This window comes from Furipterus horrens, unplaced genomic scaffold (assembly GCF_987537825.1).
Source record: "Furipterus horrens unplaced genomic scaffold, mFurHor1.1.pri manual_scaffold_9, whole genome shotgun sequence".
NCBI lineage: Eukaryota > Metazoa > Chordata > Mammalia > Chiroptera > Furipteridae > Furipterus > Furipterus horrens.
Window position 1 is genome coordinate 7,042,716 of NW_028327179.1, and position 20,323 is coordinate 7,063,038.

Here is a 20,323-nt window from a genome sequence, read left to right on the forward strand (position 1 = left end):
TACGCTCCTCCTGTGGCTTTCTGTGGGGGGCGTTGGGGGGCCCATGTGAGCGGGAGCACCTGGTGACCGTGTAACGATCAATACAGGTGTCATCGTGGGTGGGAAGTGCGTGCCATCCCAAGGCCCGCCCGTTCCCTGCTCCTCGCAGCACCTTCCGTTCCCTCTCCAGAAATCTGAGTTGCGTCCTCGTCTTTGCTCTGTCGCGCTGGGTCCTTTTACGAGTGACCAAGGGGTCTGTGTTACCAGGGCGCCCGTCCCGCTGGCCTCCAGCAGAGGAGGTCCTGTGTCAGGAATTGCACCAGGTTTAGCACCCGGAGCAGGGAGAACTCGAGGAGATGATCGATCTTGGAAGCCAGGGTGTTGCTGGAGCTCTATTTGTCAGCAGAAGGGAGGGCTGGGAGGTGGGAGGGCACAGCGTTTTCTCACTTAGCGCAAGCTCCCTGTGTGGGGACAGCGAGCTCTATGATGTAGGGACAGCCGCTTTTAGATACCGTTAAGGTTAAAGTGCACCGTTGCCATCTGTGGCGGCGGAGTCTAATGGTGCCTCCTTTCATTCCTTTCTAGGCTCATATTGGCAACTTATTAACGTCCAAATTCTTCAGTTACAAGGACTTTGATACTTTATTGTACACGTGCGCAGCAGAGTTTGACTTCATGGAAAAGGAGGTAAGATGCGATTTATGGTCTTTTCCCTTAGGCTTTGGTTCGTTCCTTTCTCAGAAAGGATGTTCCTGCTATTTCCGACTCTGTGCTCTATGCTGTTACCTACGTTTAAAGGAAAAGAAAAACCTGGCCGCTTCGAGGAAGCTGTTCCTATTCGCATTAGCACGGCTCCCTGGTGAATGTGCCCTTTCCTCACTTGGATAATGTAGAAGCGTGCGTTCAGACCAGCAGCTTTTTGGGGCGAGGAAACGCCGAGGCCTTGCAAGGGGCCTCCTTTCGGGCCCAGCGTTACTTCAGCGAAGCGCGGCTCTTACGTCCCCCGGCGCTGAGGTGCGCTGCTGGGACGGCCTCGTGGCTTTGAAGTCAGAGCGTCCAAGTTTCTTATTCCAACAACGTTTTTCTTTTAAAACTGCATTCAGGTGTTGGGAAGGGAACCAGAGGAGTTCAGTGGATTGTGGGGCAAGTCTGGGGCATCACGCGATGCCCTTGAACTGAGGACCCCCATTCTTTGTGTCTCAGCTACTGGTTTCCAGCGGCAGACCCCGGGCAGATGAGTGAGCGCAGACCGAGGTGCCTAGGAAAGCCCTTTGTAGTTTAACATTCTGTAGGAAGTACTGTTTGCAGTACCTTATGAGCGGTTTGGTGCAACAGCCAGGTATATATGTGTCTTTTTACACCATCGACGTGGCCTGCTGCTTTATGATATCTCGTTGTCTGTGAGACATGTTTCTTCAAAACCGTGTGTGTTGTGTGTTAAACTGGCCAATGACACGCTGTCGCACTTTCATTTTCTCCCTCGACCCCCACGGGTGAGCCGTGTCCTGCGTTACAGACCAGTGGCCCGAGCACGCCATACCGCAGACCCTAGAAAGGCAGCCTGCCGTCCTGTTGGCTCCAGGTCGCCGTCCCCCGTGTTCTGGCGCACGCCTGCGACACACGCGGCTGGTGACAGGGCGCGGATGGTGGTGGTGGCCCCGCGCGAAGACAGCACGGGGGAGCGTCTTGCAAGACATTAAAGAGCACATTAATAGACAGGACTCCTTCAGGAAGGTGGTGAAGCAAGGAGAGGGTACAGCATCGGCAGGGAGTTAGGGCACAGGAGCCCTTTAGCGTGAGTGAGGACGCGTGTGCCGCTGCAGCCTGACAGTGGGAACCGCGGTCCCGCGAGAGAAGCAGCTGTTCCCAGGGTCATGGCCCGACTTCTGTCGATTGGCAGGAAATGGCGGAGCTCTTCCCAGCCTGCCGTTGTCCAGCTCCACAGGGACGTCCCCAGCCTGCCCTTGCCCATCTCCACAGGGACATTCCAGGGACAGTGCCAGTCAGAGTGTGTCCATTGTGTGCTATGTCCCGTCCATGTGGTGGGGAAAGCAGCAACTGAATAGGACAGTGTCCTGACTGAGAAAGACACTTAAGATGTATAATAGGCGTGCAGAATGGTACGATTTAATTATAACGTTAGCGTGTAAGAGCAAAATTTTAACAGTGGTTTCTGGGTGGGGAGATAATCAATAATTAACTTTTTTGGTAATTTGCATCTCCTAAATTTTCTACAGTAATCATATATTTATTGTATTATGCTATTAAAAGAAAGGAAACTCAACAAGGGGGTCTTTCCGTTTTAGATGAGAAAATGGATAGTGGTATTGGAAGTATAAGGACCTGAGAGAGGGACGTTTTTATGGTCAGAAACAGACAATGCCGGATAGACCCGTGTGCGCATACTTAACTACGGTTATGAGTGTGTGCTCAGCCTGACGTGAAGAGAGCACACAGATCCGTGGATAAAATATGTATGATTCCAGGAATATTGTTTTTTGGGGGGGCGGAGTCCATTTAAAGCTTTGTGTCCAAACTTTACTTCAGTTAATTCATGTGTTAAAAATTAAGCCTGAAAAATAAATCTGAGAGACATTTCCATGAACATTAACTCCATTTCTTAATGAGCATAATCCCAGCGCATACGAGAGTGAGTAATAGATTTGTGTGCATGTAACGGAAAACGTCTGTACATTAGATATTGGAAAAACCGAAAACCAGATGACTAACTGGGATGATTCTTGCCTTAAATATAACAAATGAAACTGGAGATTAATATAATTAGTACAGGAGCTTGTTTAATTAAAACGGTTAAAAATTACCAAGAACTCTCACTGCTCCCCCGCGCCCCGCACCAAAAAGACCCCCCGACCCCCACACACATGCAGAAGTATGTAAAGGACACAAACGGACAACCCGTTGGGGCAGAAATGCTGGTGACTGCTTAAATGTGAAATTGCCGCCTTTATTTTCTCTGCGTTTCCCGGTTTTCCCAGTGAGCACATAGAACCCCTTGTGTGTGCTTAGAATAAAATCAAGACTTCCAAAGACATTCAAACGGAAGGTCACTGCTGCACACACGCATACCACGCCGTGAAGTGTGCTTCCGTTGCGTTGGTGCTCTGCACACCCTCTCTGGTTTATCTTCGGATGTGGGGGAAGCTTTATAGTTTTGCTTTATGCTAATACTTTGCACGTCACCCTCAGTCCCTCCTGGGGGTCCCCCCCCCCGAGGGCTGTACTGAGCTTAGTCACTTCTCGTCTCTTCCCTCCTCCTCGCCGCTTCCCATTTGCTGGAATACTGTACCCAGTGGGAGTCCTTCACTTCCTGTGTTCTCTCCCCCCCTCACCCCGCTTTTCAGTCCCGCTGCACCGTCATTGTCAGAACATGGGATTCCTCGGCCTGTTCTGTCACCCCGACTTCCCCAGCATTGCTGTAGTTGGCTGGGTCCCCAGGAAGCCCTCCTGCCTTTCCTGGGTTATGTGAGGCTTGTCTCCGGTGGGCTCCTCAGGAAGGGCTCACGGGAGCAACAGTCCTGAGTGTTTACATGTTCAAAATATTTTATCAGTGGCTTTTCTACATGACGGTCAGTTTGGCCCGATGCAAGTCTTTGACCCAGTATCTTGTCCTGAGTCTCTTAAGTAAGTTACTCCACTGTCTTCTGGTCAGAAGTATTTCTGTCAAAGCCTGATGTTAATCTGATTTTCTTTGAAAGAGAAATATTTTAAAATGCCTTTTAAACTTTTGGAACATAATATTAAAATTTTCTGAACACTGTTAAATTTTGTTAAATGCTTGTAACACACTTATGATACATTAACTTTTTAAGGTAAACACCTGTATCTTACAACTTTTGTTACATTTGTTGTTAGTAGAAAATATCTAATTTTTAAAATGTTATAAGGTAGTCTCAGTTATGATTTTTGCTTAGATTAAGATAATTTAAAATTTGCAATATATATTTATATATTTTAAAATATTAAGTACTGACAGTATGTCCAAGTGAATAAAATCTTGACTCTTCAAAATAAATAAATAAATAAAATATTAAGTACTGTGCAAATGTTTATAAAGGTAAACAGTAAATTAAAAACACTTAAATTTAATAGGACTTCTAACTTATGAAGTATGCATTTTGTGTAATAAATGATTAAAATTGATCATTTAATACAGAATAATAAATGAGAGAAATTGGACTAATGAGAAGGAAAATCATAAAATTCTACTTACTGTATATTTTGTGGAATTAAAATGTACCAGTATTTTTATTACAGTTGGAACTAGGTTTCTCTTTATAAACATATTAGGGAAAATGTACATTATTTGACTCAATAATATAGAATTGTTTTATGAGGGAAAGCATTGGTGGTAAGCAAATCAACTGTAGTTTATAAATTTCGAGTTCAGGATTGTTTAAGACCGTGACTTCCAATTATTGAAAGATGGATAGGATTGCCATGTATAGGTCTTTATCACTTAAGTTTTTGTGCAATTTTTTATGTTACTAAAGAATATGCCAGAGTGTTGTTAATTCTTCTTGTAAACATTGGTCATTACGTGTGTGTGTGTGTGCATGTGCATGTGTGTGCGAGTGTGTGCGTGTGTGTGTGTGTGTGTATGTGTGTTTTGGGATTGTGGGTACAGGTGTTCATTCCACAAAATATTCAGGTTAAGCTCAAGCCATTGGAAGGAGTTCTGGCTGCGGGTGCGGAGTAAGTTGGGCCCCCTAGTTAGGAAAGCAGTTGCCAAAGTGGGACAGAAACCCCTCCCATCTCATTTTGCACGTACCCGTGTTCGGGGACTCTGTCTGTTAGCGTTTCCAGCCCCCCGTTCCGGGACATCTGTTTCTGTGGAAACGCATGTCCGTCTTTCTGACGGGAGTCGCGGTTAGAGCTGATCCTCGCTGAGTGAATGCTCGTGGTTCCATTCACTTGGATTATTATTTGAAGGGAAATTTTGTCTGTTCAGAACAACGCCGTCCTCTAACGAGACACCTCTGTGAATTTCAGACCCCGCTGAGGTACACGAAGACATTGTTGCTTCCAGTCGTCCTCATTGTGTTTATTGCAATTGTCCGCAAGGTATGTCTGTCTCCTAAGAACCCTTGGCTCTAATAAAACATTGTCCTGTTTCTACGTGGGAGTTAGTATACTAGGCTACATGTGAATCTGACAGAACATTCTGTATGGATTTATGGAAACCTAGCCTGTGTTTTCTTACTGATAGCCTTGGATGAACATTTACAAGCCTAAAAAATATTCTGCTGCCTGCCAGCTTACCACAGATACAAGAAAAGAGGACGGCTCAACTGTTGGTCACATGTTTGAAAGGCAAGATCAAAGAGGCCCTATTGACCCAGGGACAATTGTTTTTACCTGTGAAAATGATTACTGACTTGCTTTTAACTTTTATGTAATAGTCCCCTAAAATCCTTAGTATATGCCTTCCTGAGTCATTTGTGCAGTGTTCACTAACTCCTAGATGGAACTTATTATTAATCAAAAGGAAAAAATAGAACATTAACCATGTATTATTAAACTCAATAAAATGGTTGGCTTGGCTTCGATAATGAAACCCGAAGCCCGGATACAAAGCCGGGCAGGGAAGCTGCAATCTTTAGCAAAGAGCACTGGGATGGTCTTGCTTTTCTCTTTTTAAGAATTGCTAAGCGCACTGCAGGTGTTTCGAGAGAATGTATTGAGTTAATCTGTAATAGAAAAACAGATAATGAGCCCTGAAAGTTTTCTGATTTGTAGCTAGTGATTTCTGGTTTAACACCATGTCGTATATGTGTAGAACATTCACCACTATCATTATTGTTCACATTATGAGTCTGTACTTCCCCAAAGCATCCACATGCGTTAGTTCAGCTGGTTATTTGAAAGCCCTGTGAGGTGCACAGATGTTATTATCCCCATTTTGACTGATGCAGAATTGGAAGATCAGAGAGGTGGTTAGCGGCCTTCCATCCTGCGCACGGGAATACAGTGGGACAGCGAGCATCAGGCCGCGCACGTCCCTCCTCCCTGGGCATCGCATGGCCTCCTGCTCTGGAGCGTCAGCCCTTTCATGTCCACCAGGGTCAGGAGTCATTGGTTTGTGCTGCGGGTCAAGCTCTGTGCTCCCTCTGCACTTGCACACTTTAGGTGGGTCTGCACCAGAAGGAAATAAAAAATACCAATGCTGGCAATCCAGAGGCATTAGAAAGATAGCCACCTGGATAGCTAGGCGACAGAAACTATTAGATCGGGGTAAAGAAGTAGGATGTTTGGCTTAAGATAGATGCGAATGGAAAGAGGATAATGATTTTCACATATTGAAAAGCCTGTCACTCGGAAAGAAGATTATATTCATTTTGGCTCCTTAGGATTATGGCCAATTCCAGGTGGCAGGGCCTTTGATCAGAATTGATCCAGACTAATCAGGAAGGTGCTGTAGATTCGGGCCGTGGCCCGTGCTTCTTCCTAGAGCTGGGTTAACCCCTGCCCCCAGCGTCCTGGAGGACTGCGCCCAGGGAGAGGGTTTCAGGTTACATGGCCGCTGGTCACTGCTAAACGCAAAAACACAGCGGCAGATGAGCTATGCTGCCCAGTCCCTGAGCCCGTCCTCCAGTCCTGGGGGTCTGTGGCTGAGGGAGGCCTCGCCCACACCTTGTGTGGTGGATGTCGCTGAAGGTGACTCGGAAGCCGAGGGTCAGGTCTGAAGACCTAGCGATGCTGCACCACCTTCCTGGAGGTCAGTTGCTCCACCTGAGCCCGTTTCTCATTTACAAAGTGAGGGCGGTAACTGTGCCTGAAGAGGGCCGTTGGGTACGAGCTGTGCTCAGGTTCTGTGCCGATGGGGTGTGATGTTGTTGTGGTTACTGCTCTCCGAGCTGGCTCTTACCTCCGTGCTTTTATTTAAGCAAAGGTTTGACAGTTTAGAAGACACTTGAATTAAAATTTTGCTTTTCCAAAAACAGCTATCCTAAAGTGCTTTTAAAAATCTCTTGGCAGATTATTAGTGACATGTGGGGTGTCTTAACGAAACAACAGACACATGTCAGGTAAGTGTGCTATCAGTCGTTCCGTTACTTCCTCCATTTATGACAAAGTAGACATTAATAGCGTGTTCGTTGTACAGTGACGTGCTGTGTACCTGACGTTTGCTGATCGGCGTCTTTGATTTTGTCATCCCCTTCTTTGCTTTTCGCATTTCTTACCTGTGCAGAGCCCAGCATGTCACTTAGTCACACCTCAGGCCCCACCTGACAGCTGCCCGCCCCATGACCTGTACCTGGGGACGCGCGTCGGGCTTCCGTTCAGCAGGGAGAGTCAAGTGTTCCGTGCGTGCTGTCAGGGCACAAGGGCTGCCTATCAAGGGAAGAGCAGAGACCACAAAAATGGACCCATATCTCACTCCTTATGCAAAATAAAGTCCAGATGAAGCAAAGATTTAAATACAGAAATAAGCGAAACCTCAAAATTAACCAAGAGATTATTTTTATAATTTTAGGAGTAGAGAGGCCTTGTTAAGTATGACATAAAAGTCTGTAAGCTAGAAGAAACGATGATGGTGTTAACCAGAAACGTACTTTGGTTTGGTCAGGCACTATAAGTATTGTTCAAAGAAAAATACAAATTGGGGAAAATACTTGTATTTAAACGACAAAGGGCTAATGATTGCCACGTATGAAGAATTTCTATTAATAAGAAAAATACTAAAAACTCATTAGGAAAATGAGTGAAGGACACATACAGACAGTGGAGAGAAAAATAACCCTTGCCCTTGCCCACCACACTCCTGTCCCGCGGCCTCCGTTACGCTTTTGAACCACGTACAGCGAGTTGTTCCTGCCTCTGCAGTCCTGCACCCGTGACTGCGCCCTGTTCCCCACAGCCTGGCTCTTTGCACGGCCAACTTTTTTAATGCTTGTGTGAATGTCACCTCCTTCAGGAAGCCTTCCCTGACCATCATCTCTGAGTAGATTCCTTGTCTCTTTGGCGTGTGGGCCTTCTTCAGGATGTGCAGCATTGTCGTCCCGTTCTCCCCCACGCCCCCCCCCCCTCCAGTTTTGGTTTGTAACTTTTATAGTTATTTTGATTTACATAATGTGCCCTGCGGGAATCTTACAGAAGTTGTAAAACTCCTATTTGTAAGATACAAATGCAAATAATTGAAGCAACTGCCTCCACAGTGATTTAACAGTATTTCTTTTCCCATTTCAGAAAACACCAGCTTGATCAAGGAGAGGTAAAGACTCATGTTACTAAAATGTCCCTCATTTTAATGTTTGTATACATTTGGACTTTCTAGTGCCAGCTAGTAATGCCGTTAATTATCTTCCAGATAGGCCTGTGTGCACTCCTGTGAGAGCACATACTACAGACACGTGCATCCATTTGTTAAGTAGGGAACTCCTCGGTCCTCCTTGGTCCTGCCCACAGTCCCGGCGGGTTATCGTTGGAGCCCACTGAGAGGCTGGGAGCCCCTCCTGGCTCCCGGAGGTTCAGTCTGGTGTTTTGTTTTTTTCTCTTTCTCTCTTTTTTTAATTGAGGTACGATTGACATATCACATTATATTATAGTTTCAAGGTACAACACATAACGGTTTGGATGTGTGTACACTGCAGAATGATTACCACATAAGTCTAGTTAACATCTGTCATTATACTTAGTTACGAAAGTTATTATTTTTCCTTCTGATGAGGATTTTAAGATCTACTCTCCTAGCAAAAGCATGGTGTCTGTAGTTAATAATGCTGTACTGCTGGGTTTTGATGGCTGTCCCAAGGCAGAACTCGGGGGCCTGGAACAGCCGTCACTTGTGGTTCCTGCATCTCCGCGTCCCCGCGTCTCCTCCTCCCTGCGGTGGCCGGGTGGGAGCACTGAGCCGGGGCAGAACCGTAGAAACGTGGGCTCCCTGAGGGCGGGCGTGGCCCTGAGAAGAGCTGCAGACCCTCTTGCTTAGTGATTTTATAATTGTAGCCCTCTGCTAAAATGGAGAAGTTGGAAAGTGAATCTCAAGACTTGTTTATTTCAGAAATTAAAATATTGTCAGTAAGAAAAAGTGCCCTTTCCTGTATATTCGCCATTTTAACAAGATAGTCTTGACCTTCCCACGCAGCGGGAGTGACAGTGACCTCCCTTTCCTTTCAGCTGGTCTACCACGTCCTGCAGCTGGTGGCCTACACGGCGCTGGGCATTCTCATCATGAGGCTGAAGCTCTTTCTGACCCCGCACATGTGTGTCATGGCTGCTCTGATCTGCTCACGGCAGGTGAGGCGAGGGGCACGCAGGTGTCGCAGCTGCTGCCATTGTTCCACAGCCTGGTTACCGGGAAGCGGCACCGGATTTCCCAGGGGTCTTTAAACGGTTATCATTAAAGTCCTCCCTGGTTCTGTACTGATTATTCCTAAAAGGTGTCCTGAAAACCCACAGAAATCCCTCAAAGCTGATCATTTTCTCTTCTGACTTCTAACGCAGTCCCCGACGAACAACAGACTGCCAGTGCCGTGAATTCACGAATGCTCCCTGCAGATGTTGATGGGAAGCGGAGCCTAATTGTGGAAACAATTTTTTGTTTTGACATTCATATCAGAACGAGTTCTAACAATTGATTTCAAGCTATGAGCACTTTTACATTATGCGTTCTGGCAGTATTAAGCTTTAATTTTTTTTCATTGAGTAAACATGTGCATACAGATGTATGCTCAGTTTCAACACTTGACTCTTAAAATCGGAGCTGAAGCCATGTGGGCTATTCGCCGCTGACTTTTCCCGGGCGCCGGCCCCCCGGCTCGGCATTCCTGGGCTTTTCATCCGTGAAGTTTGCAAGGGGCAACAGCAGCATGAGTGATATTTGCCAGGCATCTACACCACTCTCTGGGGATGAGGGGGGAGCGGTAGGTGGGAAAGCCCAACAGCAGACATTTCCGTGTATGTCCTCCAGAAGTAACCTTTGGGAGAGAACAGTATTCCTGAGAGTGGACTATTGGAATATGGAAAAGACTAGCCAGCCTCAAGTTTCCCCGGCAGAATGTCGTTCCGTTAGAGAGGCGCCGCTCTCAGGAGGCTGATGGAGGCTGAGGCCGCTGTCCCTGGCCCCTCTGGGCTCAGACAGGAAAGGCTGCTGTTTGGAAGCTTGTCCCTTCAGTCCCCCCAGCAGTGTGACTGGTGACCGCAGGTGCCCAGGCTGACCTCATGGTGTGCACGGGGCCCCCACTGAGAAGGACCCCGCGCCTAGCTTCATGCTCTGCTGTTGCCATTTTGATCTTTTTAATAATCTTCAAACAAGGGGTCCCACGTTTTCCTTTTGCAGCGGGCCCGGCCTTTCTGACTCTGGAACAGAGCTGGCAAGTTGAGAGGAGAGATTCTTAAATCAGGGCCCGCCTGGATAGGGCTGGCAGTAGCATTCTTTTGACTCCCAGGGTCATTGCTTCTGGAACTTCTCCACAGGGCAACGAGTGCCTCGTCTGGGACTCGGGCAGAGCCCGTGTGGTCCTGCGGGAAGAACTTGTGCTTATTGGGTTCGTGTTGCTTTGTGCTAACAGTGACCGCTGTGTCCTTGGCTTGGTTTCAGCTGTTCGGATGGCTCTTCTGCAAAGTACATCCCGGAGCTCTCGTCTTTGCTCTGTTAGCAGCAATGTCGATACAAGGGTCCGCCAACCTGCAAACCCAGTGGAATATTGTAGGGGAATTCAGCAATTTGCCACAAGAAGAGCTTATAGAGTGGATCAAATATAGTACTAAACCAGGTAAAAAAAGTATCCTTTAGGTATGTTTCCCCAAGTTTTATATCCTCAGCCTGAGTGACTGCCAGTAGCCTTACGCCTTCTCATCACCGCTGTTTCTAGATTATCCGGAGAGAGACATGCCGGTCTTACTAAGTGGTTTGCAAAGGAAATGCCGTGCCTGGTTTCTTAGTGATGAATTCTGCTATTTTCCATAAATGTAATATTTTTAGTTTTACATGCCACAGTTTAAAATTATTTTTATGCTTATTTTCTTAATGAATTTTTAACCTTAGCCCTCTTGAAATGAACTCATGGTATCTTTATTCCTGTTTAGAAAGGGAGATGTCGTCCTTTGAGTATCAAATGACTGAGTATTAAATCATCCTCGGGATTTTTTGGTGTTATAAAAATTTGATACTTCTTTCCTAGAATCAGAAAAGAGATCCAGGTAGTTACGCGCGCGTGCACACACGCACACACACACACATGTGCACACACACACAGATCTCAGTGATGAGATGAGGCTATCTTCCGAGGAAAGCAGCTCACGCAGGTAAGGCTGCAGGCGGCCGCCGTGCCGGCCTTGGGCGCCCCCCTCCCGGCCTCGCTAAGGCGCCGCCTCCTGCTTTGCAGATGCGGTGTTTGCGGGCGCCATGCCCACGATGGCGAGCGTGAAACTCTCCGCGCTTCGGCCCGTGGTCAACCATCCGCACTATGAAGACGCAGGTTTGAGGTGAGTACACAGTTCTCACGTTGTGGAAATGAACTTTTGATACAAATAGTGAGGGAACCAGCAAGGTAACAAGAAGGATTTTAAGAAGGGTGTGGTGAGCTGGGGTTTGTAGCGTCGGGGGAGGAAGGCTGAACTGAGATGCTCAGGCAGATGCAGAACCGCTGCTGCTCCACGGAGCCGTACAGCTGCAGCCCTTGGGGTCGTCTTGTCTACCAGGCAGCGAAAGGAGTCACACTGGATCAGTTTTCAGTAGGCCAACAGGGCTTTAAAACGTGCAAGTTCTTAGTCATCATCATCCTCCTCACGTTCCCCCAAAGATTCATTAGCCTATAGTTTTTATTAAGGTTTCCTTATGGGCCATTTGTCATGAATTCTCAGGAGTCCATTGCAATGGAATCCTATTCAAAGTGTGTTTTATTATGGTTTTCACCAGTATAGCCTGTTAGAATGATCTGTTTTTTTACTATTTTTTTCATAAACACACCAATACTCTCTTTGAAAGGAAATAGATTTCTTTTTTGTGCAATTTCTAATGTAGGTCAGATTATTAATTTCCTAAGGACCGTGTGGCTCCTGTTAATAGGTCCTGTGGTCAAACAGTGGGACATAACAATTTACAAATAATAAGTTTTTTCATTTAAAAAAAAAAAATCAGTCTGGCAAGCTAATTTCCAGAGCAATTATTTTGAATACATTCAGCTTTTTAAAAATCTAGGAATAAAATGGAGAGCCACTGAGTGCTAATTGTTGTTGGTGTCCAAGTTGGGGTTCTTGCTGCTTTAAAGGAGTCCCATGGTCACGTCTGTAGCATTCATTCCAGTCCACCCGCACAGCGGGCACCTTACTCTTAGTTGTGATCGGGTGGTCGGTAAAGAATTTAAAACGGAAGCAAACAGACAGAAAGCCTGAGTATGGAAGCCCCTCTGCCCAGGACTCTGGGGCCCCCCTCCCCGACGCCCCCCACCCTCCCCCGAGGACCCCGGTGAGGTGCCTCCCGGCCAGAGTCTTCTTTGTCGTCTTTCTCCCGGTCCCATCAGCGCTTTCTTCCAAGCAGATGGATTGCGTTCCCTTAACCTCGACAACCTTCTCCCCGGTTGTTTTCTTTTAAAGAGCCAGAACGAAAATTGTGTACTCCATGTACAGCCGGAAGGCCGCTGCGGAGGTGAAGCGGGAGCTGGTGAGGCTGCAGGTGAACTACTACATCCTGGAAGAGTCCTGGTGTGTGCGACGGTCCAGGTGAGTGGCGGCCGCAGCCCGTGTCCCGTGTTTCGTACTCGGGAGGCAGGGACCTCAGTCCATCTCCCAGCAGGTGCCCGACGGGGCCGTCCGTGTCAGATGGAGGCCACGGTGAGCGAAGGATAGTGGGGAAAAGTTGAAGGTGATTATTGGCTGTTGCTGTACTCTGGGAACGGAGACGCTGAGATAATCTCAGCAAGCAGAATGATTTGGCCAAAAAGGGACAGAGGGCTGAGGCTTACTCAGGCTGTCAGCGAAAAACTCGCTGTCAGCAAAAAACTAGCAGCCCAGCCACCACTTCTATTAGGTAAATGAAGTTACTGATAATAGGGTCAAAGGATCTTCATGCAATTAGTGTACACTTTCTCAAGGATGTAGGAGCAAACATAAAAGTATACAGATCAAACGAGGAGTTTTCAGAACATCTGTTGTTTGTATTATGGCTGCTAACAAGGCTATGAATCGAAGGAGTATGTTTCACATAAGACGTTGTGGCTATGGGAAGGGAGGCACGGCCCTCCCCGACTCCTTTGCTTCCCGGGGCCTTAGGGCTTCCGCTGCCATAAACGAGATCCGCTGTGGAGACCCCTGGGCTGCGTCACAGGACACCTGGGCCCTCTCCGCCTTGCAGGCCTTCGGGCAGAAGTCTTCAGAGTTAACCCTTCAATTGGCATTGGAGGTTTTTCTTTTGTAGTCATTATAAACATTATAAACATCTGTTTCCTTTATAAAGATTTGCATGTGCACACTTTCTTACAGGTATTATATAGACACTGGTTGGTGATTTCCTGAATTATTCATATTCGCCTATGATGTTCTTTTAAATCTTTAACTTCAAGTTGAATGTATTTTCTTTCAAAAGACGTGCAGAGTCTGAGACCAGGTAATGGAGAGTCTCGTGGTAACACGGTAAGGCGGGCGCCGAGAGCCAGGCCTCCTTTGTCCCCACCCAGCCCTGTGTATCCTGGGACGGATGGGACCCTCCCAGCACCAGCTAGACTGAAGTGGGAAAACAATTAACTTGGCTCAGACCCATATGCTCTTGGGTTTATCGTTCTAAAAATTTCTATTTTCCCAGAGGCCTTCACTAGGCAGAGTATAGCAGCAAGAGTTAGTAAGCTCTTCAAAGCTAACGTGAGTCCCACAGTCCACTGTTGCGTCACAGCTGGGTGACGGGAACAGGGGACAGTAGCTTGCTGTTGAAATACCAAGGCACTTGCTCCTGGGGGAGCACAGACATGCGCCGTTTTATCGGAAGGCGGGGATATGTTATAGAATGCTGCTGTTTTATTAATTCTCGCTATCGTTAAAAAGAAGCCTTCAGGAGATAGCTGTCTCTGTGGCTTAATCATGCATACTAACCGTGTATTTCAGTCGTACGCAAGGGCATTAAGACAAAATAATTAAATGTTGACTCAGGAGTAAAAATAGTTCTGTGGCAGTCTGTCTGCCAGCATTGCGCACAAGGAAACTCAGACAGTTGTGGATCGTAGAATGGTCTTTCTGTGAGTGTCCCAAGTGACTTGAATCAGGATCTCCAGAAAATCTTATTGTTCTTAGAGTCACAATTTAGAAAATGCTTTAAGTCCTTTAGAAAATAAGAATATTTGTGCAATCCATACAACCACCTTTAATTAACTTTGTTGTGTAAACTTAGGACAAAAGTTGTAACCTTCTCCCGTAATAATTTTATGAGGATGTTGAATGGTGGGCTGACACCTGCCAGTAGAAGCCCGTGATTCCTCCCCCCCTCCCCCCCCGCCCCCAGCAGAGGCATCGCTGCAGTTCAGCTCCGCCCTCCGGAGGCACCTGTCAGTTACTGGAGCAGAGATGCCATGTTTCATGAGCTTTCTCCCCACGCGAATGATGAGCCTTGGGCCAGGATTCTTCATTTTTTTTTCCCCTGGACCCTTGGCACCGTGTTCCAACATTGCAGAGGCTGGGGGGTTTATGTTCTGAGATGTGAGGGAGCCCCCAGGATTCGCGCCACTAGTGGCCTCCTGTTCTGAGGGCAGAGCGCTGCTTTCCGGACCCAGGAGGCCACGGCAGGAAGCGTGGCAGTAAATCGGCACACTGAACAGTCAGCCGTGAGTTAACCGGCTTCAGATCACCCCCACGGAGAGCTCGCTGCCGGCCTTAGGACTGAGAGCGCTGGGGTGGGGGCGTGCTGGGTTCCGTCAGGACCTTGGTTTGCCTTTGCTGTGTGGGTTCCAGCAGAAGGGGAGCGGGAGGGAGCTAAGGACAGGAGTCTCTCTAATCTGTCACCCCCACTCAGTAACTAAAACAACACTGTCCACCTACTGCACGATTAAACCAGACTGATGATAAATCGTAGGAAACCTCAGACAGGTGGACTCTGCTCGGTCCCTGAAACAAAGCACACTGTGCCTTCTGTTCTGATAGGGAAGCCAGGAGGGAACGCAGAGACGAGGAGAGGGAGGAAAGACTATTCATTAGCGCCTGCATTTGCAGTGGGAAGAGCTGAGTTTCTTGACAGACTCTCTTCCCGCATTGGGATCTTCTTCATTGCCTTGGCCCTCACTCACTGTTCAGTTACACCAGCCGGAGACCCCTGTGTGTCACTGAGACAGACAAATAGGTCAGAACAGAGGGAGCAGATGGGGAACTCACGCAGGAGAAGAAAGGGAAGAGGGAGTAATGTTTAGCCAGTGTTGAAATGTGCCCCGCTCTCTGGTGATCCCTAGATTATGGGATGTCACTTAAAAGTGGCTTCACTGTGTGGCTTGATTAGTCCTTAAATACTGGACACGCTGTGTTCAAATACACCTATGGAAACACGCTCAAGTGCACGTTGTAGATGAGCTTCGAATGAACTATTCTTTTCGTCTCAGTTCTCTGCTTGCTTCCTCATTAATCCTAATAATAGAGTCGACATGAAATCAAAGTGCATGAATTCAGAAGAAATTACTCAGGTTTTCACTAATGCTGTTTGAACACGTAGCTGGCCGGCCTGGGGAAACCTCGGGAACCCCGATCAGGACTAAAGGGTGTTGTGTGCAGGCAGGCAGAGCGGTGGGACTCAGGAGCTGGGTCGTGTTCTGCTTCCTGCATATTCCATGCTCTGCTGCCATTGGCCGGCAGCGTGGTAACAGCGTGGCCTCCGCATGTGGGAGGACAGGAGAAGGTAGACAGCCCAAGCCCAGTCTTCTCGTCGTGTGTGCTCGGTGCCGGTAGACTCTGCTGTCGGCCAGGGTGTGCAAAAAGTGTGCCCTGCACACTGCATGAGAACACTCACTGGGAAAACCTCTTGCGGGGACAGTTTGACGGAGGCAGTGTGGGGATTGTGGAGCCCTTTGTCCTAGCGGCAGTTCTGCTTCTAGAAGCTTGGCTTGCAGAAAGAGAGGCCCAGGAGTGTTTATGTAAGCATTGTTTTATTATGGGAAAGTGGGAAACAATTAAAATAACCACCCATAAAAGTGTGGTTCAATGTTGTAATACAATACGTAGGAGGACTAGCAACAATTAAAAAGAATAAAGTAGGTCTTTTTATGTAATGAGATGGAAAATGGCCACATTTTACGGGCAAGTGAGGAGTCCCAGAATAATCTCATTTTGGTGGGAGCTGCCCGGGAGCATCTGCGCACAGGTAACCGTCCGGGCCTGTATTTGTGCGCGTGGGTGAGTGAACGCAGAGGGAAAAGGTCTCGCAGAGTGGGTGCTGGGCTGTCCCAGAAGCCACCTCTGAGGAGGGTGCTGTAGGGGACGGCATGTTTCACGGTGGTGTTGGGAATGGTCTGTTTTGACACTTTTGGATGATTGATTGCCTTTCAGTTAAAGAGAGAGTCCTGGTGCTCACCTCCTGGTGGAGGGCGGGGCGGTGGGGTTGCTGCTGGGGACAAAAGGGACTTGCCGGGGATGGGCTTGTCTCCTATAAAAGAAGGGACGCAACCGTGGCAAGACGTAAGCAGGTGTCCATGGTCTATAATTTTTCCAGGTATTTTTCTGTTTTTTTATTTTTTTATTTTCTCAAAAAGCAGTTAAGAAATGGTGACCTACCATTTACCTTTTCTGATTTTATTGACATTTGGAAGAGTCCAGGCCGGTTGTCTTGTAAGAACGTCCCACATCCGGGTTCCCCTAACTCATTGCTCACGATCACTCTCAGTGGGCAGATTTCAGCAAGGGGGTGTTGGGTGCTTGTCCTCACGTCACTCCAGGAGGTGCGCATCACTCCGCACTGTCACTGGTGATGCTGAGTTTGATCACTTGCTTAAAGTATTGAATATGTCCCCCAACTCTCTCCAGTTTCAGGAGACAGATTTCCTTTATAACTAATAAGAAATCTGTAGCGTGATACTTAGAGACCGTTTTTGTTTATCCTCTTTCTCAACATCCTTTCACCAGATATTTTTTGCACCCAGCTTTTATTCTTGCTGGAAGCAATTATTACATTAGTGATTATAAATAATTAGGCAATATGGACTTGAAAATAATGTTTCACTTACTGATTGGTGGGTGTAAGGATGGATTTGATAAACAGTAATTGGACCAAGAGCTACTAGGCTATCTACAATATATGGGAAAAATTAAAATTTAATCTTTACACCATACAGAAAAATTTAATTCCAGATGAGGAATAGGTATAAGTATGAGAAGCAAAATTCTGAAACTTTCACAGGAAAATATACAATGCATATTTTCACAGTATTGTAATAGGGAAGAATTCTTTAAAGAAGACATAAAAATCATAAGCCCTAAAAAGACTGACATTTTGAAGTATAATAACATACAAGTCTTCAATCCACAAAGGCCAAAAAAAGAAAAAAAAAAAGGAAAAGAAAAAGAAATTGTGAACCCTAGCAAAAGCCAACAGTTCTAGATTTAAAAATAAGTGTTACAGTTATCCTGAAGAACTTACTGGGGCCAGTATCACATAATACCAATTTTACTTCTACTGTTTATAAAACAGATACATTGCTTTCAAGATTTAATTGTGTGTTTAGTTAAGATGTGAGCTTAACGCTGCTGGACCTCCTTGAAGCTGACTCATCCTGAAACACACTTAATTGGAAGTTGCATCAATAGGAACGAGGTGTATTGGCCGATTATAATTTTAAAAATTAATGTACTATATTACCTCTTACGATGTGCGCGATGCTCGATCCAGCCTCTCCTCCTAAGCCTTGGCCCGCAGCTGCGTGCTGGGCTTTTCCCACTTACAGCTGTGGGGAGCGGGGCCGAGGGACAGCACACATTCTGGTGTCTGGTGAGCAGCCGAGGCTGGCTTTAACCGCAGCGCCGGCTCTCACGTAGTTTGGGGGGACCTTTTCTTCCCTCGGAATCACCTGTGCTGCGCTCGCCTGTCCTGCGGAGGGCCCACCGCAGCTCACACAAATATGAGTAACCACGGTAAGATTTTTTTTGAAAACGAAGTAGGGAACAATGACAGGAGGGCGGGCGTGTAACAAGCTCCGCTTCACCTGCCGCTGCGCGCCGCACTTGACCCCTGACCCTGCGTGCCTTTCTGCAGGCCCGGCTGCAGCATGCCTGAAATCTGGGATGTGGAAGACCCCGCGAACGCCGGGAAGCCTCCCCTGTGCAACGTCCTGGTGAAGGAGTCCGAGCCGCACTTCACCACCGTGTTCCAGAACAGTGTTTACAAAGTCTTGGAGGTTATAGAGGAGTGACCGCTGCCCCCAGAGGAGACGTCAGGAAGGGTTTTAATGTTTTGCAGATAACTCATGCCTTGTTTTTAATTCAAATCCCAAAAACTTTTATAGGTAACTGTCTTCAAATAGAAAATGTTTTACTTAGTCAAGTTGAATGTCATTCTGATTGTAAAAATACATATACCATTATCAGTTGGGTACTACTTCAATGCACCCCTTAAAATTTGCTATGCAAATGAGTATATGCTTGTATTTGTGCTAAAATGAGCAAAACTAGCTGCATACAACATATGGCGGGTCGTGAAAGGATGATACGAAAATAGAGTCAATTCTGATCTGTGGAGGGGCTCATTTTACAGTTTACGGACTATGAATGCCCCTTGCTTTTGACCCTGCCTCGTGCTCTTGTCTTTGGGACATTCCACTGATTGTTGTGACCTCCTCAGCCACACTGGTCCCAAATTGTCAGGAGTAGATGGGGCTGCCGTGGGTATGTGCTATGTGGAATTACCTGTTTATTTCCCTTTGTGTTCTTTGGTTCTCTGTTGTTCTCGGACCTAACGGTCAGGACCAAATCCCTGTACCAGCCAGCAGTGTGGTATGAGCGTGTCTTCTCTCCCTCTCTCTCCCTCTCTCTCCCTCTCTCTCTCTCCCTACCCCCACTTCCTTCCTTCCTGCCTCCTCCCCACATTCTTTGTCAAATAACTGATATTTACTCATTTAGTTCCTTATATTAAGTACTTACTCTTGGTTTAAAAACAATTAATGGCAATTGGTGTATTTTCTCATTTTTAGTATTATTCAAATGTGTATATTTTAATACCTTTAAACCACTTTTAAAACTTTTCATGTTTAATTATAGTTTTAAGAAAAACTATTTTGAGCAACCTCAAATGCAATGCACCCAGAAACTAACGTATATTTCTGTAGACATAATTTACTGTGGAATAGTAGCCTGTAGTGTGTGGTAATTTTTCTTTTACTGTTAAGATACAATAAAACATAACTAACTTTTCTGTCAAAAAGTAAATGAATAATGATAAGTGAACGGAATTTTTATATTTTGATTTTTAAATTGCCTGTCTTTAATAAGACAACGCCTTAAGCCTTATAATTTTGGTTCTGAAAACCATTGCAGTATGAGAAATGCACATATGCAGCTTTCCTCTTTATTCCTTTTTCGTATTTATTTTTATGTTGAAAACTTTCCTAACCGGCTTTGAATTCGTAGCATGAATTTTTGTTTTTTTAAAAGTTAATTTGTGTGAAATGAGATTTTTTTCAAAACAGTGAATCCCTAATATGTCTGAGAAATGGTTTTGGGATTTTAAATTCCAAGCAAACCCTGCCTCTGGTGGACTCCCACTTAATTACACAGTGTTCTCTTGATTAACCACGGGCGGATTAACCACACGCAGCGTGTCCTTGAGACCCTGGTCCTCAGGGACGGTTTCCGGGGCCCACGCCGGGAGCCGCCGAGTCTCTAGTCTTTCTGCCTCCTCACCAGAGCCCAAGGACGGGCCTGCTCTGGGGGGTCTCTAGCTCAGGCAGGCAGCCGAGCTGGCAGGCCCCCGCCTGCCTTTCCTGGGGGAACTCCTGCCGGCCCCCAATTCTCTCGGTGTCTTTAGGTGCCTGCCCCCTCTTTCTTGCTTGCTGGGTGACTTTTAATTTGGGGGTTTTTGCCACTTTCAGAAAACGGAAGTAGCCGGGGAGTCGGGGGTTAGGAATGGAATCTGAGCAATGATGCAACATCCAGAAAAACGGGGAGAGGGCCCCCGAGGCCTGGGAGGGGGAAGTGCCCGGGTGTCTGCAGCCGTTTCTCACCCAGACGAGGCTGTGATGTCGATTCAGCAGTTTTCTTTTTTTTAAATGGTACTTTTAAAGTTATTTTCTGTTCTTCCCACCCCCCAATAATTTCCTTCCTACTAAGTTCCCATGTCATGGTTGGAATTCAGTACAGGAGAAGCACTAAAATTCTATTATGCCTGTTCCCTACGCTGGGACAGGGTACAAGCTGCCAAACCGGTTTT

General features: G+C 46.7%; 1 protein-coding gene across 1 annotated transcript in view; it reads left to right on the plus strand.

The window, feature by feature from the left end:
* DPY19L1 (dpy-19 like C-mannosyltransferase 1) overlaps positions 1 to 19,884 on the plus strand; it is a 67,391-nt gene extending 47,507 nt beyond the window's left edge. Inside the window, exons 14-22 of the mRNA XM_090287030.1 lie at positions 565 to 666; positions 4,990 to 5,061; positions 6,976 to 7,025; positions 8,188 to 8,212; positions 9,118 to 9,237; positions 10,541 to 10,715; positions 11,328 to 11,427; positions 12,538 to 12,663; positions 18,155 to 19,884. Of these exons, the coding sequence (XP_090143156.1) occupies positions 565 to 666; positions 4,990 to 5,061; positions 6,976 to 7,025; positions 8,188 to 8,212; positions 9,118 to 9,237; positions 10,541 to 10,715; positions 11,328 to 11,427; positions 12,538 to 12,663; positions 18,155 to 18,311 (927 nt within the window). The 3' untranslated portion in view covers positions 18,312 to 19,884. The remainder of the gene's footprint in view (positions 1 to 564; positions 667 to 4,989; positions 5,062 to 6,975; positions 7,026 to 8,187; positions 8,213 to 9,117; positions 9,238 to 10,540; positions 10,716 to 11,327; positions 11,428 to 12,537; positions 12,664 to 18,154) is intronic.
* The last annotated feature ends 439 nt before the right edge of the window (positions 19,885 to 20,323 follow it).